Source organism: Gymnodraco acuticeps, unplaced genomic scaffold, assembly GCF_902827175.1.
Source record: "Gymnodraco acuticeps unplaced genomic scaffold, fGymAcu1.1, whole genome shotgun sequence".
In the NCBI taxonomy this organism is placed as follows: Eukaryota; Metazoa; Chordata; class Actinopteri; order Perciformes; family Bathydraconidae; genus Gymnodraco; species Gymnodraco acuticeps.
Genome location: NW_022990346.1, coordinates 271,905 through 297,813, shown reverse-complemented (window position 1 = coordinate 297,813; position 25,909 = coordinate 271,905). Strand labels below are relative to the sequence as shown.

The 25,909-nt window shown below is 40.8% G+C and overlaps 1 protein-coding gene across 5 annotated transcripts in view; it reads left to right on the top strand.

The window, feature by feature from the left end:
• Positions 1–16,651, top strand: part of scn8ab (sodium channel, voltage gated, type VIII, alpha subunit b) — a 46,980-nt gene extending 30,329 nt beyond the window's left edge. For 4 of the 5 annotated variants that reach the window (XM_034223848.1, XM_034223853.1, XM_034223849.1 and 1 more), the window contains 10 exons: positions 838–955; positions 1,064–1,218; positions 2,628–2,801; positions 6,798–6,920; positions 8,828–9,112; positions 9,210–9,263; positions 9,353–9,490; positions 9,962–10,066; positions 10,177–10,447; positions 11,221–12,386. In XM_034223848.1, coding sequence (XP_034079739.1) covers positions 838–955; positions 1,064–1,218; positions 2,628–2,801; positions 6,798–6,920; positions 8,828–9,112; positions 9,210–9,263; positions 9,353–9,490; positions 9,962–10,066; positions 10,177–10,447; positions 11,221–12,386 — 2,589 coding nt within the window. Of the gene's footprint in view, positions 1–837; positions 956–1,063; positions 1,219–2,627; positions 2,802–6,797; positions 6,921–8,827; positions 9,113–9,209; positions 9,264–9,352; positions 9,491–9,961; positions 10,067–10,176; positions 10,448–11,220 lie in introns of all 5 variants that reach the window. The other variant, XM_034223852.1, reaches the window with a different exon arrangement.
• The last annotated feature ends 9,258 nt before the right edge of the window (positions 16,652–25,909 follow it).

Genomic DNA, 25,909 nt, shown 5'->3' with positions numbered 1-25,909 from the left:
GCCAATCAGGAGAGCAGGGATCCATCTGGCTGTTAGGTAAAAAGGAATACAAAAGAGAGGGAGAAGAAAAGAGTGTGAATGCGGACCTTTGCTGACGATTTAAGATTATAAAGTGCAGTATCATCCTCTTGGGAATTGAGTGTTTGCATGTGTGGGTATTTAAAAAAAAATAAGGCTGCTGGTATACTGGTGTGTGACTAGTTTGCCCTGACTCACCTTGACCTATTGTTATAGAATGACATGATTTATTGGTTCAGGTGTACTTCATCAGGCTGTGGGTTTAACGGCTTAAAATGAGAATTTAGCATTTCTGTCCTTTTTCTGTCCTTGCTTTCATATTCAGAGCATTTTTTTCATACATGTACATTATTCAAAAAGTAATAGGCCTCCAAAAATACACATGGTATAAATTGTGTATAAAAAATGTACTTTTCATCACAAATATATTTTGTCTTTCAATCTGACTCTTTTGTTTGAAACGCATTTGTTTCATTATTTCATCTCAATTAAATGATTCCTTCATCACTGAAGAATGTCTATTTATGCATGTATTAAAATAACCATCATTACCAGCACAATCAATCACTGGGCAAGTTTAACTGCTTTCCTTTTGAATCTATTAATAACCCTGCAGAATAGGCGTGGCAGAGGGAGAACTAGCTCCACTACATGGCTACAACATGTTTGCCTATAGCAATAAATTATGTTCTGCATATAAACCCAAGGGGCATTAATGTAATGGCTGTCCTGGCACTATGCCGTGTTCACACACTTTCACCATCTCACTGCTGAGCCTGTAAGGTTGAACTGATTTCTCTGCTCCTCTGTTTGTCCCAGCTGGATGACACCAGTTCGTCTGAGGGCAGCACAATAGACATCAAGCCTGATGTGGAGGATGTTGCAGTGGTGGAGGTAGTGGAGGAGTATGTTGATCCAGCGGTCTGCTGGACAGAAGGTAGGTGCTATTTATTATCTGACTCTGTGGTAAATGATCATGTGTTCTTGGTAGTTTTATGCTTCTCTTCTGTGTTTATCAGCAGTTGTGTCTTTGTTTGTAACACAGAGTGTATTGCCAAATACAAGTGCTGTGATGTTCCCATCACTCACGGCTGGGGAAAACCCTGGTGGTGGCTGAGGAAGACCTGCTACCTGATTGTAGAACACAACTGGTTTGAAACCCTCATCATCTTCATGATCCTGCTCAGCAGTGGAGCACTGGTAAGAGCACACATGCACGAGCGCGCGCGCACACACACACACACACACACACACACACACACACACACACACACACACACACACACACACACACACACACACACACACACACACACACACACACACACACACACACACACACACACACACACACACACACACACACACACACACACACAGAGGATGGTTTTTGTGGCCCTGTTGAATTTTGGTGCGCTTAACTGACTGGTGTCTCTTTTGTTTTTGGCAGACTATTAACTGCTTTAGTTTAAAGGTCTCTAGCGTGTAGGATTTAGTGCCATAGTGCAGATGGCAATGGACTGAATAGCCCTCCACTCTCACAAATTTGAGATGTTCAATTAAAAAGCAGTAGAAGCAATGTTATAATTAGATTTAAACAATATTTGCTGTACTACTGACAGAACATTGCAAAAATAAGTTATTTTACTATCACTATGCAAATATTACATTTTATGTCACTTGTTAGACGCTTTTATCCAAAGCGACTTACATACTCAATACCGTGGGCAATCCTCACAGGAGCAATTTGGGGTGAAGTGTCTTGCCCAGGGACAAAACGACATGCTGACTGCAGTGGGGTTTGAACCTGTGACCCCCTGATCCGAACACAATGCACAATCCACTGCACCACACGCCTCCCTTATATGAATGCAGTTGAATGTATGGCTGTCCCCACTTTTGTTTACAAGTTGATAAACATAATTTTACTAATAAGTTACTTGCAATATTATGATTAATGAAGGAGATAACATCTTAAAAAGAAGAACATTTCAATAAAGCAAGAATGTGGCATTATTTAGCGAAAGTGAATCTCTTAAAGATGTGCTCAAGCACTACCAGCTTTTCGTCTGCAGCTGCCCTTCATATGATTGTTGCTAATGGACAGCAAAAGTGCTGTAATGCACCAAGCTTTTAAGCGGCAGAATCCCGCTTGGGTTTGCAGCTTTCTGGAGGGGGAAGGCCCGTGGCCAAATCAAAACACTTACGTGTGTGCTAAAGAAAGGAAACGGGCAATGAAGAATGTAAGAGCTGTGGGAACTATAAGTCTAGTTTGACTATGCAAAAAATGTCGTTCGTCAACCAGTTTTCCTTCACTATGTAAACCACTCATTGTCTGAAAAGGTAAACAAAGCATAATAGCTGCTTTTGCAAAATATAACACAAGGTGTTCAAGAATAATAGTAATCTACCATAATACAGTGATAAAAACCCCACCCCAAATGGAAATAGTATTGGTAATTTGTTGAAATCCTTTTTGGAGATATCAAACAATAAGCAAAATACTGTAATGTGTGGCTTACCTCACAGTTGGGGTTAATGTGTTGTTAAACACGATGTAAAATGCTGAAAGTGATAAGTTAGCCATTGACAATGTAATTGCTCTTTAGGCTTTTGAGGACGTGTACATTGAGCAGAGGAAGACAATCAAGATCATTCTGGAGTATGCAGATCGAGTTTTCACTTATATCTTCATCCTGGAGATGTTGCTGAAATGGGTGGCTTACGGCTTCGTCAAGTACTTCACAAATGCCTGGTGTTGGCTTGACTTCTTCATTGTGGATGTAAGTAAATTTGCCTACCATTTTGTCGCTACTAAACAAATAGTGCAACAATGCAAAATATACAAATAATTTGATTCAACTCCTCATGATTATATTTTAAGATTGCAACATCAAATAAAGGCCTGACTTTTAGGTTTTGGCTTTTTGGTTAATTTATACCGTTAAGCTGGACCTTACCTCAGCCTTTTTTTTGTCAGAACTAGTGATAGAATGATTAAATAAAAAATGTTTTAAATGATACAACCGTCATTTCAAGATACATTTTTGTTAGTTTCATTGCATTTTGTCAATGCACACACACATTAAGTATTATATATAAGTATTCAATTTATTCTGTGTAAAAAAAAAGAAGATATGCCCACCACTCCATGTAATGTTGCTAAGCCTCTTAAATAAGTCCCATACTGACTCCAACAGACCCATTCGTCACTCTGTTTTTAGCTTGTCACACTGAACTGACTGACTGAATTAATGACAGTATTTTATTTAAATCTACAGGTTACACAACAATGATAACAATGATACTAAGATTTTATCACACATTTTGGATGATCCCCACAGTAAAAGCCTGACAGAGAAAATGATCTATTGGGACCATTGCTTCCTATGTGATCTCCAGGCTTTGCTGCAGTGCTTTGTGGGACACATTTGCGGTTAGCAAAGCTGCAACTTTAAATGTTACTGCTGGACATATCAGAAGGGGGTCGAAACCCCAGCTCATACAAAAATACAGTTAAAGTGGACATATAATGTGATCTAACTGGTAAATTGATAAGAGGGCTATGTTTTCCTTGCAGTGCTCAATGTCAGTATCATAGTCTGCCAGTACTAGGATGCCACTGGAAGGTTTTTCTATAATCTCTGGATTGCTGAGTCATTCAGTTTTTCCCCCACCTGATTGCTATTGAACACATATGGTTTGTTCTCCTTGTCAATTGTGCATGATGAGTTTCTCACTTGATTTTCCTCTTGTGTCTGTATTTGAAAAGGGAACATTATACATGACATGGTATGCTTAAGGGCCAGAAGAAATGGGGACCTTCAAAAAGAGCCAGACCCAACATGCCAAGCTAGGCAGGTTGCAGGAAAATACATTTACATGGATAACATGGTGCAAGAGATAGTCAGTCATTTTGGCAGACGAGGAGCTGCTTGCAAAAAACTGACTTTAAACGTAGCTTCTACAGTGCCGTTTAAAAAAAAATTAAACTGTAACAACTATGCAGGCAGTGAACTGCATTTTGATTGACAGCATGATTGATCTTTCCACAAGCAGCTGATTGTGGGAGGTGTTAGTGGCGCCTACCAGCTTAGGCATGTTCTGTCTAATGATGACCTTTTCCTGTTGATGCAGGAAGTAGAGGTGGGACATAAGACAGTGTTAGTTCATTTTTACCGAAATCCAAGGGTATATCATACATTACATAATTACACCATAGTTGTGTTATGACAATAATACTTTGAATCTTGAATATCAGTTAAGGAGAGAAAGGCAGTTGATGAGCACGGGGCCAACATTGTGCAAAAATGAAGTCACTGGCTCCGTATTTCTTTGGAACTTAAATGCATAATTTTATATATTGTAATATTTCCACAGTCTGAAGAAGAATCTTGAAAAGATATATTTGTTCAGAAACTTATCTCAGAATACAGAAATAAAGTCTGAATTTGAAGAAAAGTGTTACGCTGTCAGAAATGATCAACTGTAATCAAACATCCTGCATAGCCCACTGTTTGGTGTATCTGCCATTTTGCAGTGTCTGGATTCCCAAATGAAACAAGTAAAACATGTATGGGACTCAAATTATAGCCTACAGTAGTGAATAAGTAATAGTTACTAACAAAGTACTACTTTATCTGCTATTATTCTCGGACATGACAATGTCCAAATAGTTTTTGACTTACTGAACTGAACTATTACAAATACAGCCTCTGACTCTTTTTGTATGATTCAGATTTTTTCTTCAAAATATTGAATCAAACCGAGACTTCATATTTGTCCTTCTTAATCTTTTTACATGAATTTGATGATGTGTTTAATGTTGTGCTAGGTCATGTGCGGGTTGGTAAGTCATCCATTATCTCTAGACCACCAATTTTCCACCATAATTGACTATGAGGCGCCAATCTGTCTGTGATTTTATATTAACATCCATTGTCACATGATAAGGATACACTAATGTATGATGTATTTCCTGTTGGTTTCCTGAACTTGTCTTTGGGTCTGTCCCAATACCTACATTTGTGGTTTTTGGCAGAAGTCAAGTGCTGACTTATGTGATGTGTTTCCAATGACTCCCAGAGCGCAAATGGGCACATTTACTCCATGGCTCAATCATTTATTCCACATGATAATCAGATGACATTGAAATACAGCACAGCTGCTGAGAGGTTTAAAAATGATACAAAAGTCCCCTAGAAACCCCTAAGTAAGACATAACATGATATTATTTTAACTGGTTTGACATTTTTGGGAAATATATTTTTATGAAAGGATATGATAGTGTATTTTTACAATGTCAATTATTCAATAATGCTTTTAACTTCACCGTCATAAGAAGAACTAGGAGCCTTAATTGTGCATTGGCATTTTCAAGATGAGACATTATTGCCAACAATTTAGAGATGATAAAGTTTGTCCCAACTAGGCACTTTTAAAATGATGACATTCAATTAGATTTTGCCGTTTGAGAACCTGAGTGTATTGTATTGAATAAAAACCTACAATTCAGTTTAGAGTATTGGAACGGACTGGAGATCAAAAACGGTCCTGGACCATTTGACCCTGGAAAAACCCACCAAAACTCAGAAATACTCCATCCACTAAACCAATGCTACTTATTTTGTAAACAATAATTCAAACCAATATTTACAACAATTATTTAATGAACATATATGTAAAATATAACAGGGGGAACCGATTGGTCTTTTGGGGTAAAAAAGTAAAGTATTTTTCTCAAATTGTCACCAAAATAATTGAGAAATCTAACATTAAATAATTCATTAGCTTCACGTTTGTGAAATAAAAAATAATTCAGCATCTTCTTCCTCCCATTCCGTGTTAGAGTCCTAGTTTATGGATGTGATAAAGGAGAGATCAGTCAAGTTTTCCAGGTTATGTTTGGATCCGGTGCCTTTCCAACCCCTTACTCATTCTCCAATAGAAAACCTAAAATATGAAGAAATCTCAATATATTTAAATTGGCCCGAGTGTTGTACAGATAACTAATCCTGACTTTCCATGCAAATCTCTACCCTAATATTGACCTGTCCTCTCTCTCACAGCAGGTGCCTATAACTGTGTCTCTCTTTAAGTTAAGAGAGACATTGTGCAGCTCTCGAGAGGGACTGAGGTGTCGTTGTTTGAGGGTCCAGGGTAAGGTTTATGTGCTGTGTTGGGACTCGTACTTTCACAGGTTATCCTCTCTCTTCTAACCCTGAAAGTTGTCCTCAACCTTCTGCGTTTTCTCTCCCCCTCTTTAAGTAAGATGCTCTCTGGTGTGGAAACTGTACTGTTTTGTACTGTGTACTGTGTGTATATTATTGTGTCACATTGATTTAGTGTTTGTGAATACATCTCTCCTCTAATTTTTTCCCTTTGTTTGACTCTTTATCTTCTCTCCCTCTCACTGTGTCAACCACAAGTTTCTTTCCAGGTGTGCTTACTGTGCTGTTAAGCTGGTTATCACGCTAGACTGGCTTGCCAAACTAAACCAAACATAAGCAAACAAACATGTAAAAAAAGAAGAAAAAAAACTTGGGTCATGTACACTTTATTGACCTTTGTCTATTGTAATAACCCCTGTTTATGTTTTTATGGATACATATACTTACACATTTAGAAACGATGTATGTACTTATATGTACCTGTATATAACCATTCAGCCATCCTTACAGTATATATAGGGCACACCTTCTCTCTATATCCCCTAACTATGTGGGTCCTCTCTTCCTTTGCCTCTGTCTTTCCCTCTCCTTCTGTCCCTATCTGTGTAGGTGTCTATAGTCAGCCTTATAGCTAATGCGTTGGGCTACTCCGATCTAGGTCCGATTAAATCACTCAGGACACTGAGGGCCTTGAGACCCCTCAGGGCCCTGTCACGTTTTGAAGGGATGAGGGTAAGACCCAAGATACCAGAAAGCTGGTCCTTTTGCATGCCGATTAAATAATAGCATCAACGCATGCTAGAGATGGCAATATAGATTTCTTTATTTTAAATCCAGATAAAGGTAATTTTTTTAGGTAAAAGCTTTTATCAAAGAGAAGCTTTTTGCATGGATTCAGATCATTTCAGATGGTCTTGATACATCTGATTTGATTTATCATATTTCATTTCATTTGTTATAAATGTAGTGCTACGTTAAGGCAATTTGCAAAGATTACATTTTTTAAAGTTTTAACAAAACACCTTAAAAAATCTGTCCCATGCCTTATCCAACAGCAGACAGAAAACCAGGATTTTGACCTGAATGATGAAACATGTTTTAATAATTATTCAGCCCTGAAGTGTTCAGTACCAGCTGAGAGGACAACTAGAGGTTGGTATGAACCATCACACAAAACCTGTTTCCACTGAGTCACACAACGGAGTTAATGGAGAGTAGTGTTATGCAATCTGAACAAGCAAACCCATACATGTTAAAGTGTTCCTGAGATACGGAGCCCCTAATTGTCATGGACAAACAAAGTAATAAAGACATGTGTGCAGATGGGCAAATAAACTGTGAGTGCATATTTTAGTATGCTCATATTTGATTTATGAGTAACCGTGTGTACAGCTTCCAAGTTAAGCATTTTTGATGACATGTGACCCTCAGGGCTCTGTACTGAGCTTTGCCTGTGTGTATTTCTGTAGTTCTTCAGATCAGTATTGTAATGTGTGACTGGTTGGACCAGCCTCTGGTTGTTGCTGGGCAGAAGAAAAAAAACAACCTTGTCAGTGTCTAAGTTCAGCATCCCCTGACTGTTGCTCTGCCTCAAGTGTCCCGTTATCTGATCTTATCACAGTTTGGCTTTGGCATTGTCACACTGGAAGATCAACAAACTTCTGGTTGCATACCCCCCCTCCCCCGCCATCCTTGCTCACCACTCCTCAGTGAATGTCCTCACCATGATTTTCATGATCACCATTTTATAGATCAAATGGATGCTTTGTCTCTATATTATTAGGCAGAACACTAACATGAGAGAAACGTTTTGACATTTGATGTTTGCCTATATTGTTTTGGTTTATTTGGCTTTCCGTTACCATGGTTCTTCTTTGTTTGGAAATGCACATTCACTTGGTGTCTTCCTTTAGCTTATAGCTTTATCTACAACAACCCACTGCTTCAGTGCAGCTTCATTTAAGTCACACTCAAATGATCAATTGACAATATTTGTAAAAAAGTTTTTACATTGTTTATATTAATATAAATATATTTTATATAATGTATGTGATTTGTACAATCCCTACAATATTTGGATATGAAAGTAAAAATGAATTGCGTTTATAGAGGTGTAACAATATATAAGTGTCATTACACAATGTACTGTATTGTGATACTATGGATTTGAGAGCTCTTTATCTGCATGAGCACACCTTTCACTGGCCATTTCTATTTTTCTTTCTCTTATGGCAGATAAAGATCTTGTTGTATTATATTATTCCCAGTTAACCCCAAAACTGACAGGGAAGCAATACTTAAAAAATATATATATATAAATAAATTTGAGTCACAGTTGGACAGTTGATTTTATTTTCAATCCAACTTTGTTAAAAAATATCCTCAGTGCATCAAACCATAACTCTGAATTGTGTCTTGCTGCACCATGAATTAACAGTATTGTTACACCTCTTGTTTTTATTTTTGATTGGCTATATCAAGTTTCAAGAAATCCCTTAACACACCTTTTATCCTCAAGTGGAGTGAGTGAATGTGCCTTTCTATGTATGTGTGTGTTGATGTCCTTAAGTGTGAACATCATGCAGTTGGTGTGTGATTGCTGAGCTACAGCGGCTCTGTTTCCTCGCTGTTCTCTTCAGGTTGTGGTGAACGCCTTGGTGGGTGCTATCCCCTCCATCATGAATGTGTTGCTGGTGTGTCTCATCTTCTGGCTCATCTTCAGCATCATGGGGGTCAATCTGTTTGCTGGAAAGTATTACTACTGTTACAATAACACTGCTGAGGAAAACTTCCTCCCTCACGTCGTCAACAACAAAACAGAGTGTTTATCACTCATCAGTCAAAACTTCACTGAAGTCAGATGGAAAAACGTCAAGATCAATTTTGACAATGTGGGGGCAGGATACCTGGCACTTCTGCAAGTGGTGAGACACCTTTGTTGTATGTTTTTTTATTTGATTATCTGTTCTGAAATCTAGAATTTAACCGGTTTTCTCCAAAATATGTCCTCCAACTATACAGGCAACATTCAAAGGCTGGATGGACATTATGTACGCCGCAATAGATTCCAGAAGGGTATGCTTGTTGTCGTTTTAAAAAATAGACTTCCGCATGAACATGCAATTGTGCAGTTTTGTACAAAATGTTACTTTTCCCTCTTACAGGTGGAGGACCAGCCTATCTACGAGGACAACTTGTACATGTACATCTACTTCGTCATCTTCATCATCTTCGGCTCCTTCTTCACCTTGAACCTCTTCATTGGTGTCATCATTGATAACTTCAACCAACAGAAGAAAAAGATAAGATTTATTTTCCCCACTTTCACCTTCAAGCTGCTTTTAGATAAGGAAACAGTTTTGGAAAAATGTTTATTTCCTTTTTAGATGTTAGTAAGATGAGAAGATCAATACCACTCTAATTTCTAGGAAGCCACCGCCAGCAGCAGAGTAGCTTAGCTTAGCATAAAGCCTGGAAACAAGGGGAAGTGGAAATTAATGAGTTTTAGAGGATCTGGTTGGAGGATATTGGACAGCGATTCTAGCCGTTTCTCTGTTTCCAGTCTTTTTGCTAAGTTGTCTAAATATAAGCAAGAATGCAATTTCAGACAATTGTCAAATAAATAATTTAGGCTAAGATTTCAACATTGTAAACGAATATTATAAGCATTTTTTTACACAGTCAAATACAATGTTAAACAATATTATGTTTAGTAGTGGAATAAGAGGGCTAAATCCTTGCAAATTGTAACCAAATAGTTTTTGTCCCTTTACTTTGGAGGTCAGGATATCTTCATGACGGAAGAGCAAAAGAAATACTACAATGCCATGAAGAAACTAGGTTCAAAGAAACCACAAAAACCAATACCCAGGCCCCAGGTAAAAAAAAACAAATTTCAGTCTTTACTGACAAGCAGGTTTGTTTTTGTAACGTTATAAGGATTATGACTCATAACATCCCCCCTTTTGTTCCCCCCATTTCTCCTCAGAACCCGATCCAGGGCATGGTGTTTGACTTTGTGACGCAGCAGGTGTTCGACATCTCCATCATGATCCTCATCTGCCTCAACATGGTCACCATGATGATAGAGACAGACGACCAGACAAAGGAGACAGAGGAAGTGCTTTACTGGGTCAACTTCATCTTCATTGTGGTCTTCACTTGCGAGTTTGTATTGAAGCTAACTGCGCTACGTCACTACTACTTCACCAACGGCTGGAACATCTTTGATGTGGTTGTGGTCATCCTCTCAATCGTGGGCAAGTATTAAAAAATGGGTTATTTATATACAAAGAAAAGTGTGAACCTTCTTAATAAGAAGCTCAGATATTGCCCTAATGAATGGGTTTTTAAGGCAAGGCTCACATATGTTTTAAATGTTCATGTTTCTCAAAGATAAACCATGCAATACATTCCATTTTGTTTAATATCCCAAAAACAGTTTGAAAGCAGTTAAAAGGCGAGAAAATCCTAATGAGTAAAACATCTTGACTGAATATCTCAATAAATTAAAAGATAAATGGACTATACTTATATAGCGCTTTATCCAGTCTTTACGACCCCTCAAAGCGCTTTACATACTACAAGTCATTCACCCATTCGCACAGAGCAGTGTTCCTTGCTCTAGGAACTAACATTCACACACCATTGGCCATGCCAAGGATAAATTGACATGTTGAATGCAAAGGTTGGGATCGAACCCACAACCTTCTGCTAGAGAGACGACCGCACTCCCTCGCCGCCACAGTGGCGTCACAGATAAATCATCACCTTGTGCTGACACCACAAAATACATAAACATAAACTTATGGCGGATATCGTTTTTGCACGACTTTCTACAGAGGATGCTATCCCCAATACAAACAATTGATAGTTTGTTCTTTTGGTTCTCCCGATTTCTTCTACAAACTATGAATGTGCTTGCTCAAGTGTTATGTGTGTTAAGTAAAGAACTCTGTTTCAGTTTTTTTTTAATCCCAAATATTTTAACCAAATGTCTGCTATGTCTCTCTTTGCCTCCTCTCCGCTTCAGGAATGTTTCTGGCCGACATAATCGAGAAGTACTTTGTGTCACCAACACTCTTCAGGGTGATTCGTCTGGCTCGTATCGGCAGAATCCTGCGTCTCATCAAAGGGGCCAAAGGAATCAGAACTCTACTGTTTGCCCTCATGATGTCACTTCCTGCCTTGTTCAACATTGGTCTACTACTTTTCCTGGTTATGTTCATTTTCTCCATCTTTGGCATGTCGAACTTTGGCTATGTGAGACACATGTCTGGAATCGATGACATGTACAACTTCGAGACCTTCGGCAACAGCATGATCATCCTCTTCATGATCACCACGTCAGCTGGCTGGGACGGCCTGCTGCTGCCCATCCTCAACTACGCTCCAGACTGCGAACCCAAGCTGGAGAATCCCGGGACCCCCGCCACCGGAGACTGTGGCAACCCTTCCGTGGGCATCTTCTTCTTTGTTATGTACATCATCATCTCTTTCCTCATTGTGGTCAACATGTACATCGCCATCATTCTGGAGAACTTCAGCGTGGCTACAGAGGAGAGTGCCGACCCGCTCAGTGAGGATGACTTTGAGACGTTTTATGAGATTTGGGAGAAGTTTGACCCTGATGCGTCTCAGTTCATCAACTATTCCAAGCTTTCTGACTTTGCTGATGCACTTGAACACCCGTTCCGAGTTCCTAAGCCCAACACCATTGAACTGATCGCCATGGACATGCCCATGGTGAGCGGCGATCGCATCCACTGCCTGGACATCCTGTTTGCCTTCACCAAGCGTGTGCTGGGTGACAGTGGCGAGTTGGACATGCTGAGGCAACAAATGGAGGAGCGCTTTGTGGCAGCCAACCCCTCCAAGGTCTCTTACGAGCCAATCACCACCACTCTGAGGCGCAAGCAGGAGGAGGTGTCTGCCAGAATCATTCAGCGGTCTTACCGTGCCTACCTGGGGAGGCGGGGTTTTGTCTTTAAGCGCAAACGAGTCAATAACAAGGTGGAGAATGGCGGGAACAATCCGGAACAAGAAAAGAAGGAGGGCACTCCCTCAACTGCCTCCCTGCCCTCTTATGACAGTGTAACCAAACCTGACAAGGAAAAAGAGGACGGCAACAATGAGGACAAGGGAGGAAGGAAAGAGAAGGGAAGAAACCAAAAAGACATCAGGGAATCTAAATGTTAGAGCGTTGGAATAATAATCACAGTAATAACAATAACAATTATAATAATGTAACTTCAAGCAAAGCAAGAGGAAACTCACCCACACAGATGTACAGATTATTTCATTTGCAAGTCAGAAAAAAAATAATACTCAATAATTTTGTTTACAGACTTCATTCTTATATTGATGCAGAGGGAAGCAACTTGGTCTGTTACAGCTTGAAGACTCTTGAACTTCAGTCAAACCAAACATAATCAGCATACTGTGTGACATTGTTGTATCTAGACTACTGATCTTAACAAAAGGGAATGAAAAACAGACAAGGGAATGTCTGTGTCTGCTGAAAGGCAGATTGCTCACTTTAACACTGCTCTACAGATAAGACAAGTAACTCTACACCAAGAGGTAGAATGAAAAAACACTAAAGGAATTCAGCGCCTGGACACAGTAATGGATTCCATATGGAAGACAGTGTTGTGAAGGAAAAACAAGGATGCTGCTGCTTGATGCTGAAGGATTGTCTTCTTAAAGCAGCCAGTGAGTGCTTGTGTGTCATCTGGTACTGAAATGTGTAGAGGAGCAAAATGACACACTCACTCTATAAGATCAAACAGAAGGATGACTGATGAGTGAAAGACACAAAAATGACAGAGCGTTGGAAGTACTTTTCCGTTTTATTAAAGCTAGAAATTGTTCATTTGAGCAGCAAAAATGCAAACAGACAAAAAAAGAACAATATTCAACATTTTGCCCATGTCACGTAACTCTTCTACTCATTTTATCTTTGTTATACCCACATCAAAACGTTTTTTTTACATGGGCTTTCACTCCAATTGGTTAAGGATCTGTTTATTATGGGGTCAACTCGGGCCAAGGGCTTATATTTACTCAGAAAGATTTCCAAACAAATACATAAATAATTGTGCTTGTTCAATGCATAGAAATGACTTGCATGATGGCATGTTTTGATCAGAAATCTTGCATGAATTATCATAGTCCACAAGACACTAATACTCAGACCACAACAGTGGCTCGACTGTAAGATTGAGGCATTGTCACAATTTGAAAGCTCAGAGTTCAGAGTCAATTGTTTAACAAAGATAAGTGATATTGGGGTTGATAATCTAAAATGGATCTGAATTTTTATCTCATTACTCAACTTATTTCAGATGTTTAAATTGTTGCCTCTATAGACAGAAGAATGGAATATGTTGGTGAATAATACCGCCACAGTGGATCAGTGGGTGAAATCCAAACAATTTATTTGCTGCTCTGGAGATTTTGAGTGTGTAAGATGTGGAAAAACGGATGTCTGTGTGTTTCATGGGACTGAAGTGTTTGTTAATTTGGATTTAATGTTTTCAAGGGCGCAACACTTTGAATCTAAAATGCTTATATTTATAATTTGTATGCACCTATGTAATGTTCCATACCATCTGCCTTTAGTTTTGTGTGAGCAGGCATTTTGGGGAGTCCTACTGTCGGTTATAAGTGGTTTGTGGGGATTTCACAGGTATGGCAAACTCCTTTCTGATGTTTCTCTTTGGGTGGTGAGACCTTTCTGGAAGAGCTGAGAATGGTTTAAATTATGTATTGGCTATTGTAGCTTATTGTATATTATTTATGTTTGTTTCTTTATTTTATTTTTTTCCCTGACGTAATTTTCATGTTTGGTGGGTAATAAGTCTTATTTTACACACTTTATAAGCCACATCTATGATGACGATGTCGGAACATATTTGATGGTTGTTAGTCGAATGCTATTATGATGAGGAACAGAACATGATAGATGGGTGATGAGAACATTGTGTGTGGAGAAGCCAAAGAGATCTGCCTTGTTATCCCTTGTTGCCCTTTGTCCATGGCGTGGGATTGGGTGAAGTATGCCCATTCAGTTTTTTGCTGTCATTATTAGACAGAGAGACCCTAGAAATGTATGCAATGCTTGAAAAATTCATCCCTTTTCTCAGGAGATATTATAGATGTACTATTATGAGCTCTGCAACAAAATGCAAGTGAATGTGATGGGAGTATATGAAATCACGTTTTACTCTTTTGTGTTTAATGCCATGTCGATGGACAATGATCTCGACAGCCGCCCGGTCAGGGGCCAGTTTGGCGCTTCCTGCTTATGACGCTTTGAATTATAGGGCTCGAAGCATCTCAGTGAAACAGCAACATTTCGCTCGCTTGTATTGGCCGCGTTTATATTGATAGCAGATTACATTTGTGGTTAAGTCATTATGGACTGTAGTCTGGTCTCAATTGATTTCGATAAACAAAATATTATTGTTCACCCCCGATAGGAATCACAGAGGAGATGTCATGAGAGTGAATTGGGATATGTTGGTTTAAGAAACACTCTTAATTCTGTGCTCAGAGGATAGGCCCCAGATTTCAGTAGTTAACAAGTGCTCTGAGCCTCTTATTTGCTATTTTCCCGTCATATCGCTCTATTGCATAACAAATACAAAATAAACTACAGAGCACTGGATGCATTTGAATGGTACTGTGAGCCTAAGCACCACACCACAGCTTTTGCACTTCCTGTTGTGCAGTGATGTCACTTCCTGTTGATGATTAACGCCCTCATCCGTTCTCTGGTCCAGTTGCTGCATGAGATCTCCAAAATCAGTGTGGGTGTTACTTTGAACCAAATAAAACTCTGAATGATAAGCATAAAAGCAACCGCCGTCCATTTTCTCCCAGATCACCATGGATACAGAACGAAACCTAAAAAAAATACACACATACATCCATTCGGGAAAAAAAATGTTAAAAAAAAATACAGTTCAGGCTATGTTCTATGCGACACAAACTGCGAAGAATGGACTTTTTAAAGAAACTATAAATAATGTAATATATTTTATTTTAACGGCATGTGTAGTTTTTTGTAAATACAGGATTACTTAAAAAACTACAGCTATTAATCTAACACTAAATATTAATAACCGTAAATAGAATGGCTTCCAGCTGACACCCCTTGTCACACTTGTTAGGCTGTGACACATTTGTTAGATGGAGTAGATTTTTTTGAGTCACTTTACACAAAAAAGAAGGGAGTAAGCTAAAAGAATCTATATTAAAAAGCAGAAATTGTATTTAAAAGTGTATAAATCAATACAAACATATACAGAGCTATATTACATATATATTATATATATATTCTACCGTATATATATATATAGTATATATACTCTCCTGTCCACTCCTTGCATTGAGGTGATACCAGAACCACAGAGTGTAACTGATCATGCTTCTTTCTTTGTGTGGTATGTTCAGAGAATAACCAAAACTCTGGCCTGCCCAGGACTTCTGCATACTGGGTACCAGCGTACAATGCATGGTGTTGTACTGGCTGCTTGCTGAGAATTGTGGAGCCTGCCTTGGTGAGAGGATTGCACTACCAGCATACCCTTTTGTACATGTGTGAAGATGTCTTGCCCCTAGTTTCCTATATTGTACACACAGAGATAATACAAACACAGACAGACACACACACTTACGTGCACACACTCACAGCCTTTTACAGGCAACGGCTGGTTAACCAGTGCGCCCCAGTGGGAGGTCACTTTGTGTGACAGATTTTTGCTCGTTTCAACTCTAACCCTCCTCCATGTTTCCCCCTAACACTGCTGCAGTTTGGAGTTGATCTTTAATTTTGCTGTCACTTTCAATATGATATATCTAATGATTTAAGGGTTAGTTGTCTTAACTGTCTATGTGTTTGTTTATGGTGCAATATCTCTTAACGGCACGTGCCTTTTTAGCTTCCTATTTAGTCTGTCGATAAAATCAGCAATGAGGATCTTAAAAACCCATGGGAGTGAATCAAAACGGAGCACGATAGAAATGATGTATTGAGATCAAAATTAACTTGTAAACTGAAAACTCACCACCTAGAATAGACTGTCTGGACTAACATCTTGTAGAGTCATGTAGTACAAGTGCTCTCTCTGTGTGTTCTGTTTACCGGCTCTCGGGCTAGTAAAGGGAACAGCTTGCCTTCTGTTTTACACTTCTGTTCATTTCCAAATGTTGGGTTACCAATCGGTATATGAGGCCATTCTTTTGTAGCATGACTGAGATACATTTATTTTCTTTCCTGAAAATAGGCTAACTGAAAAAAAAATCTTTTGACTGTCATTATCTCTTGCCACTAATACAGTCAGAGACAGGACGTGTGTTGCACAACCACATGGGACGATTAAATGAGAATCAGTGAAAGAATATCTTCATTTGAGCACGAATCTATTTCCAAACAATAAAGCAGCCTTCCAGTTACACCTCTGGCTGGTGTCGTTCTTGGATACAACATTATTGACTGTCACTTTATCCTGCAGCATATGTTCCACCATGTCTGATGATGGATGTTTTTTTCTGCTGTTTAACCACCTCATTTACTTTGATAACTGTGAGAATTTAAACGTTTAAGGTATTCGAGTGAAATGGTACATGTTCATGCTCAAGGTGATTTTGTTTGTGTTTTTAATTGTTGCTAATATTCCCTTTATTTGCTTTAACACGTTGCAAACATGGCAGAGAACATGTTTGCAAGCTTCACAGGACAGGGAGGACAGACAGCAGCAACAAAAAGACAGCGTGTTAAGGTTTGAACACAACACAATATACATCAAAAATGCTTTAATCATATTGTCTTTGTACATGTTTTGAATACGATCATTGTTTGAGTTGATGGGGTTGGGTGTGTCATGGTGCAACAGCACTGACATGACTATAAAAGCAGGTGTGTGTGCATGTGTGTTTCCATCCTTCCTTCCCCCTCCTCTGTCTGTGTGTGTGTGTGTGTGCGTGCGTGTGTGCACATGTGCGTGCAAGGTGGCACACTGTCTGAGAAAAAGGAGCAGGGAGGGGAGGGGGGAGTAAGCAGAGACAGCACTGCAGTGCAGATATATGAATGCAGTGGCCTGGGCTGAGTCAGCAGCATGTTCCCAATAGGCTCAGACTGTACAGTGCACTGTAAAGCACCTCCTTTCCCACAGCATGCAAGCAGAGGGAGAGCGAGCCAAAGCAGGAAGATGAAAAGTAAATTAGAACAATGGGCAGAAACACACATAGTGAAAAGCTAATGTTGCTAAATGTTTATCCTTCATCTCCTACCTGCAGTACTGCATGCATTTTCAGTGCTATACATTATGTTTAGTTCAATGCTGTATCTTACTCTGTTGTTAGAAAACATAGTCTAACATTCTGATAAATCTACTTGGCCGTGTTTGAAAAAAACAACATTTTAGGTGATTATGAAATGATTAACTGATGATCTGTAGGAATTGTTGCTTTTATAACTGTGTAACTCTCCTCTGCCATCAACATGTTACATATTGTGCTAAACACATGCTTTGTCTTTCTTTTAACCTTTTATGTTTATTTCCTACTTGCATTCATCTGAACAGCAGGGCTTGGTTGCAGAGGTGGGACGGGGATTAAGTAGGACATTGGTGTGATCCGTTGGGCTGTCTGAGCAAGTTTGTGTGAGAGGTAGAGGTAGGGAGGTAGGGAGAGAGGAAGAAGGAATTGTGTGTAAGGGATGGAGACAGAGGGATATTGTATGTCTTTAAGGAATCAATAGCATGTAATCGGTAGTATTGCCATGATCAAGTATCTTGATGAGGTAATGGTTGTTGCTCACCACTTGTATTTTTCCTATTTCTGTGTCAGGTCTGCAGAAGATGAGAGGAGAGGCAGAGGGTGCATCATCAAATACAGTAAATGTATATAGACCCAGTTTCACTCAGTGCAATCAATCTGCAATGAGGAGGTGCATGAGGACTGGGCATTATTATCTTGAGTAAAGTCTTCACATACTTCATATAACCTAGCTGAGAAATGTATTTAAGTTAATTCAATTTAGCCATAATTAATTAAAAGATGTGATAGATGTTTGCAGATGTATCCCTGTTTTACCAATCCATCATAGAGCATAGCCCTCTCTGCCCTTGCTGGGTTGGGATCTCTGTTATTAATCTCTTCCCCTGAAAGTGTCTGCAGAGATCACAGCTTTTATCTGCTGTGTTTATGGCTGAAGCCCCTCCAGCAGGCATCAGTGAAGTGCCTCAGATATAGGCTACAACTATCTAACGCCATCTAGGGGCATGAAAGAAATAACTTCAAAAAACCTTATAAAAGTTAAAGAGATATTTTATTTTGGTAGACATGAGAGGTAGTATGAGTTCCTCAATGGTGTTGTATACAAATATTAAATGGCTGATAATCCTGTGTTTGGAGATAACAGCAAGACAGACGAGTGTTGGGTAAGGAAGACTTACCCTTAAACATTGAAAAAGTACAACGACAGAGGTTTTGTAGCCTAGCCTGATATAATCAATTCTAACCAGTGGCGAACCGTCAGGGCCTTCAAGGTATTGTAACGATCACAAAGGGAGTCGGAAACAGGCTGCTAGTTATTAGGCTTTAATAACTCTTATTCTTTACAGATGATCACAGGTTCAGGAACAGCTTGTGGGTTCAACCTCACACTCCACTCACACTAACTTCTACACATACCCATATATATAACAGTGTCTACGTCACAACTTCCCGCCCTCCCCCAACCACAGGCCCGCACCTCAACCAGCATCACTGTGCAGCTCTATGATTGGCAGAGAGACGGGGGATGCCTGAGTGACACCCTCAGCATCCTATACAGGGTCGCTACACTACCCCCCCCACTACAAAGTTCCTCGCCCACGAGGAACAAATAAAACTCAGCACAAACACTACCCCCACCCTCTCCAGTACTCTGCAGGGACCAACCCACTGGCTGTCCAGTTTTGGGCACCGGCCTTTCTTCCGTTGTGGGCTGTAGACCCAGACCAGCTCCCCGGCCCGGAAATGCTGCCCTCTTGTCCTGGTGTCATAGTTCCACTTCTGTCCACCTCGTCCAGTCTCAGCTCCATCTCCTTCATCGCCTCCGAGTCTGAACCTCACAGAGTCCAGGGTCTGCTCCACCTCTGCCTTCATCGAGGCCTCTCTGTGTTGGGCGTTCTGCTCCATGGTACTCCTCTCCGCTATAGCTACGCTTGCCTGCTTCTGGGACTCATCCAGCTGAGATTTACAGGTATCCAACTCTGCATCTGTCCTTTTCAGGTCTTCTAGAGTTTTCAAAGTCTCCAGTTGGGATTGTTCTAGCTTATTCTGGAGCTCGTTGTAACCTTGCTGCAGCGCCTTAGCATCTCTACCCATCTCGCTGATCCTCTCCTGGTACTTGATGCAGTCCCTCTGCAGCTGCCGGACCTCCAGCTGCTTCTCCCTCAGCAGCTCCTCCTGCTTACCAGACTCTGCTCTCTCTCTCTGTGCTTGCCTCATGTCCTCCTCCAGCCTGGCGGCTCGGTTGCTCTCGCTCTGCGCCTCAGCCTCCAACTCGGCCCGCTCCCTCGCCAACCGCTCCACCTCCCGCTGCAGCTCGACCAAGTGCTCCCGGTTGTCCGCCGCCTCCTGCTGGTAGTCTGTGATGCTGCCATTGAGCTGGGACAGCTGGTTCGTCAGACGCTCCTCCAGGTTGTCCTTCTCGGCTTCCAGGCTCCTGAGCAGCTCTTTGAACTGCGCCTCCCTCTTGGCACCCTCCTCCACCAGGCTCCTTTCTCTCTCTTTGCCCTCTTGGAGGCACTTCTCCAGAGAGGCCACAAGGCTCTCCTTCTCTTTACTCTCCTGGAGATCTCGCTCAAGAGAGGCCAGCTCCGCTTTGAGTCTAGCCTCCTGTTGTTGCTGCAGTTCCCTCTCTGCCTTGACAGCTGCTTCCATCTCCCTCATTTTCTCCTCTAATAAAACTTGAACACTTTCAGTCATTTCGGTAACCCATACAGGCTTCTCCTCCACTCTGCAGCTCCTCACAGCCGGTGGTACCGACCTTCCGTTGCTCCTCGCCGCTACACTCCACACAATCTCTCTCTCCACAGCCATCTCCAAGGCCGCCTGCTAGGACTGTGGATGCTGCAGCTGTACCCCAACCCTCAAGTCCGCAGGGAGGAGAGCCCTGATGAATTGATCACGTGCCAGCTTACTCTGCACTCCTGGTGGCATGTGTGCATATGCCCGCCGCGTCAGGCTCTCCATGTCGTTAGCCAACGCACGCAGCGTCTCTCCAGACTTCCTACAGCGGTTACTCAATTCGTTCCGGAGCAGCTCTGGCGGGAAACACTGTCCAAACCGCCTCTTCAAAGCCCCCGCTAACGCTTCATAGCTGTGTCGGTCCTCAAGGCTAAGTAGTAGCAGACATGAAAGAGCCTCGTCTGTGAGGCACAAAGCTAGCTGTAGTGCTTTAGTCTCTATCGACCACCCCCCGGCATGTGCAAGTAGTTCAAATTGGGCATGGAAAGCCTCCCAGTCTGCCTTACCCGAGTATTTGGGTGTTTTCACGGACGCGGCGGCTGCTACTGGTTGCTGGGCGCCGCCATTGTTGTTTACATCCAGCTTGGAAATGGCGCGAAATGCCGCTGAAGACGGCGACATTCCCGCGTCTCTAGACATCTTCACCGCCGACTCTCTCAGGCGCAGGGGCGGATCTACCGGGGTGGCATGGGGTGGCAACTGCCACCCTAAACAATAGCCTTGCCACCCCAGCTGCCACCCCAGTTGGCATCTTTGTTTTGAAAGAAAAGTTGTGGCTCATCGGACATTTATGAGAGAAAGTCTCTAATGTCCGAGTGCAAGTGAATGCAGCACAAGATGCACGTCATGTAACCCCTCCCCCGGTCCTGGCGCGAGAGTGGAAATATGATTGGTGGCGAATTCACTTGAACGTGGGAACGGCGCAAAACGAGAAGCCTTTCGGACCCAAGTACTGAAGGAATGAGGTAGTTGCGGTCTACAATGACAGAGAAGAGAATGTCAAGTTTGGCTGTACTCAGCATTGAATCAAAACGCACTACAGCTGTTGATCTTAATAAGTTTGTGAGGCGTTTTGCTGAACAAAATAGTAATCGCCGCATTAGACAATAGACAATAGACATGCCAACTTGATGCTCTGCTCACGGATGACTCGATGAGAATAACAAACTGTTAAGATGATGACCTTGTATGCGTGTATATATATATATTTTTCTTTGAGGGGGTCTGCCCCCAAAAAACAGTTTTAAGTCCTGAGAAAGTAAAATAAGACGGTGTGTAAAACTACACTGCCCAGCCAACAGAAAGTAACCACTTTGATTTAACTAGGCCAGTAGGTAGGACCTTCCACTGGATAATAACTGCAGCGATGTTTATGTTTTAGCTGAATACACGTTTTTTAACCCTAACTGATGCAGTTAGTCACTTCTTTAATGTTTGTTCTTTCTGATGTAAAGTCAAGGTTGTAACTGTATATCAATAATGATATAATTACTTGTTTTTCAAATTTGAAGGAGGGTGAGCAAGCATCTTGATGAACATTCATCATTAACTCCTCCAAAAAATATAGTTTATTCAATAATAAATGAATATGTGAATCATAACAGTTCTTCACTATATCTGTAAAGCGTCTTTGAGCACCTGTAAAAACGCTAACAAATTAAATCTATTATTATTATTATTTATTAACAGTGATTGACAGCTGATAGGAATAATATGATTGTTAATAGTATCATATTCATTCAGACAAACATCGATGAGACAGTTAATTAATGTACTTATTGCAGCAGTCTGCATAGATTGGTACCCCTGCTGGTCTAAGAGTGAGACAAACTCATTCAGTTATTGTTCAGTTAAAATTCATTAAATTACGTCTGCCACCTTGTAAGGCTTTACTGATGTGCCACAATAATATCACCTATGTGATTGAGTTAAAATATTAATATTGTGGCTTTCCAAGTTAACATTGATTGTAGGGGTGTAACGGTGCACAAACATTTCGGTTCGGTACGTACTTCAGTTTTTAGGTCACGGTTCGGTTCGGTACGTTTTCGGTACAGCAGAAAAGATTATCACAAAACATTAAATATATTTTTTTAATTATTATTAAACTGTGACTAATGTATTCAAATAAATACAAAATATAGTAAAATAAACATTAAGGTGCAGCATTTCGATGAACTGAAATAATCTGTATTTGAACTGTACTAGTACCTAAGCAGCCAGCTTGACATTAGGACTTGCTTGTCATTGTATTTTCATGTTGTTTAAAGAAAGATGAACTTGTCCATATTGCTTGCTGAAAGGGCAGATCTGCTGGCACTAACAATGTCTCCTGCTGTGGAGAACACCCTCTCTAGGGACAGTGGCAGCAGATACAGCCAGGTAGCGCTTTGCTAACATGGCAACATAAGGATATTTGGCGTTTGTAATAGCTTTGGCTCGGTCTGAACTCTTTGCGAGTGGTGGAGGCTTACATGCTAGTGGGAGTTGGGTTTGCACTTCAGTCTTTTTTCTTTTGGTACCGGTAATATTCACATTCGGGTGATGCCTTTTCAAATGAGTGTGATGTATTGCCAGCCGCGTAACCAATGTTAGTTGAACAATGCCGACAAACAGCTTTGGTTCGGTCCACCTGTCTTTGTCCGTCATCCTTGTACGTAACTGCGAAACCAAAATGTTCCCAAACCGGAGACTTCAATGATGCCGGAGGATTTTCGAGCTCAACTTTATCTGCGTTCGCCATTTCGACAGTTCCTCAAATTACTGACTACATTTGAACGCATCCCTGTGACCAGCTCTCATAGTATGCCTCTCGTCCAATGAAATGACTTGGTCGCTCTATGATATAGATTACTTCCAGAAAGTTGTTCATGTTCTCAATTTTTTACGTTTAACGCTATATTCGTTCGGTACACACGTGTACCGAACCGAAGGGCCCGTACCGAATAATTTCAGTACGGGTACGTGTACCGTTACACCCCTAATTGATTGATATGATTGCGATTTAAATCAGCATATACTTCTGTCAGGGGATGCCACCCCTCAAAATCTCCTGCCACCCTCTTGCCACCCCATGAATATTTGTCTAGATCCGCCCCTGCTCAGGCGCTCTCTCGCCTCCCGTGCACTCATGAACTCTCCACTCATGTCCTTCAACCACCCGCATGCTCCATCTTCCTCTCCATCACTACTTTCCTGCTTCACTCCCATCTTGCTGAACTTTTCCATCTCCGCTAGCTTACCGGCTAGCTCCGTGACGCAGTTACGAACTCCCGTCAGGATAGACGTCCTCCTTTCGAAAAGTCACTTCTGACACCAATGTAACGATCACAAAGGGAGTCGGAAACAGACTGCTAGTTATTAGGCTTTAATAACTCTTCTTCTTTACAGATGATCACAGGTTCAGGAACAGCTTGTGGGTTCAACCTCACACTCCACTCACACTAACTTCTACACATACCCATATATATAACAGTGTCTACGTCACAACTTCCCGCCCTCCCCCGTCTGCTCCCCCAACCACAGGCCCGCACTTCAACCAGCATCACTGTGCAGCTCTATGATTGGCAGAGAGACGGGGATGCCTGAGTGACACCCTCAGCATCCTATACAGGGTCGCTACAGTATTCAGAGAATACCCCGGAACACTCAGATAAAACAAACAAAAAAATCGATTTAATTATATAAATAAAATGTAATCAAATGTATATAAAATGAATAAATGAGAATCGTATCTGTGTTGATCTGCAATATTACAGTGTTACGTTGATTTGTTTGTCCTTCTCGGACCATGCACTACGCATTTCAGTGGTTTTGTGTTAGAAAAGAAAGCAACCAATCAGATCTTGTTCTGGGTCTCTGGGTAGAATATCCTTCAACCAAGGTATTCTACATCCTTGATAGAATGCCCTGGCCGTTGCACTGAATGAGAGCGTACGTTTGGACTGACAGTTTCATCAACCAATCATATATTGATTTGTAGCCAATGGGCGTATTCTTTCAGAGTTCCCCTCGGTTCCAGGGTACTCTAGATCTAGAAGGCCCGCTAGTTAACTAGCTCGAGACAGAGGATCTAGAATGCGACGAAGCAATTCATGCCGTTCTATTGTTTTTAACGTTGAAATGAAAAGTGCAACAGGTGAAGATAAAGTTGTTGCGGAATTGTTGTGAGTACCCTTTTCAAGACGACAATTCAGTGAAAAGACGGACATTATAATGCCGCGGAGGGGGGGTGGCGGCGGGGAGTGTGTGTGTCTACAGAAGTTCCAGTTGTGATAGACACGGTTCGCCACTGATTCTAACTCATAACAAATATTAATTACAAAATAATGTTATATAAGTCCAATACATATAACAAAATAAATACTCTAACTAAGATTTAAAAATACTGACTAAGGTTACATTTCTGGCTTAGCCTGTAAGACAATTGTGAGGACTCAAAAACGTTTTTAGATGTAGGCTAGCCTACTTCCAAACCAAGTGTTTTCAAAAGTCCGCTTTAACTGGTAACAACTTCAGGTAGTGACATTTTACTACAAAATGTACAAAGATTCACCAACATTTGTTTTTTTTAGACCACAGGAATCAGGATCCTCCAGTTTAGTTCCCTGGTCGGCCCTGGTGTTAGCCGCAGCTAGCATCCAGAGCTCCCCCTACAGTAAGTCCAACAACCCATCAACTTTAGCCTAGCTGGCTGATAAACTGTAGGCTATATTATTATTATTACTGAGAATAATGAGTATTGGTCAAATGTATGAGAAATTGCTTAAATGTAAATATACTGCATTTATATTGCGATTCTCCAGTCTTTACGACTCCTAAAACCGACAGTCAGGCTAGCAAACAAGGTGAATGTGAAAACAAATATTTAAGAAAATAATATTAATGTTTTTTATTTAATATCTATATTATGTGCTGCTATTAATGTGCTTTATTCCTTCTACTTAACTTGCAGATTAACTTTGTTTGACAAAGCTAGAACAGTTCTTGATGGAAAAGTGTTATTGGTAAAAGGAGGGTTATTTTCTCAATATTATACTTAATGATCTGAATGCTTCTTTCACCATTACCTCTTTCCATAAAAAGTGTAAACCTTAAAGTTTCTACATTGTTGAGTTAAGAACACATCGAAACAACTACTACTACGTTTTACAGACTTTGCAGTCCGGTCCCCCTCAGTGCTGGACAAACTGAAGATTCCCCTCAGACTGAAGATCTGCAGAGCAATCAGAAATTGTACGGTATCACCTCTGGGTAAGAGGATAATGTTCATTTTCAGGTTCATATTTGTATTTAGTGCCTCTACTGTGACATGTTTACATGCTTACATTTTCAAAAAGTACTTTATCTTTCTCATACTGCCTATGCTGCAGCACGTTCACCCTCTGTCTGAAACCAGAGCCCAGTCTGCTCTGATTGGTTAGCTGTCCAGCTCTGTTGTGATTGGTTAACCGCTTAGAGATGTCCCGCCCCAGCCCATCTTACAATGTGTTGGAGCGGAAGCATGAGTGTTACATAGTGATGTCACACAAAGGATTCCTATCGAGGCCTTTCAGGCAGGGGGAACATGACAAGGAAAACCAAAAAAAAGCCTAATAGGGCCTCCCTAATGTGTATTAACTTATGATTTAAAATGTGTTTACATTTTCTCTAAATGTTGTGAATGACTTTGCAACAGTTTCTGGTAGTTGTCTATC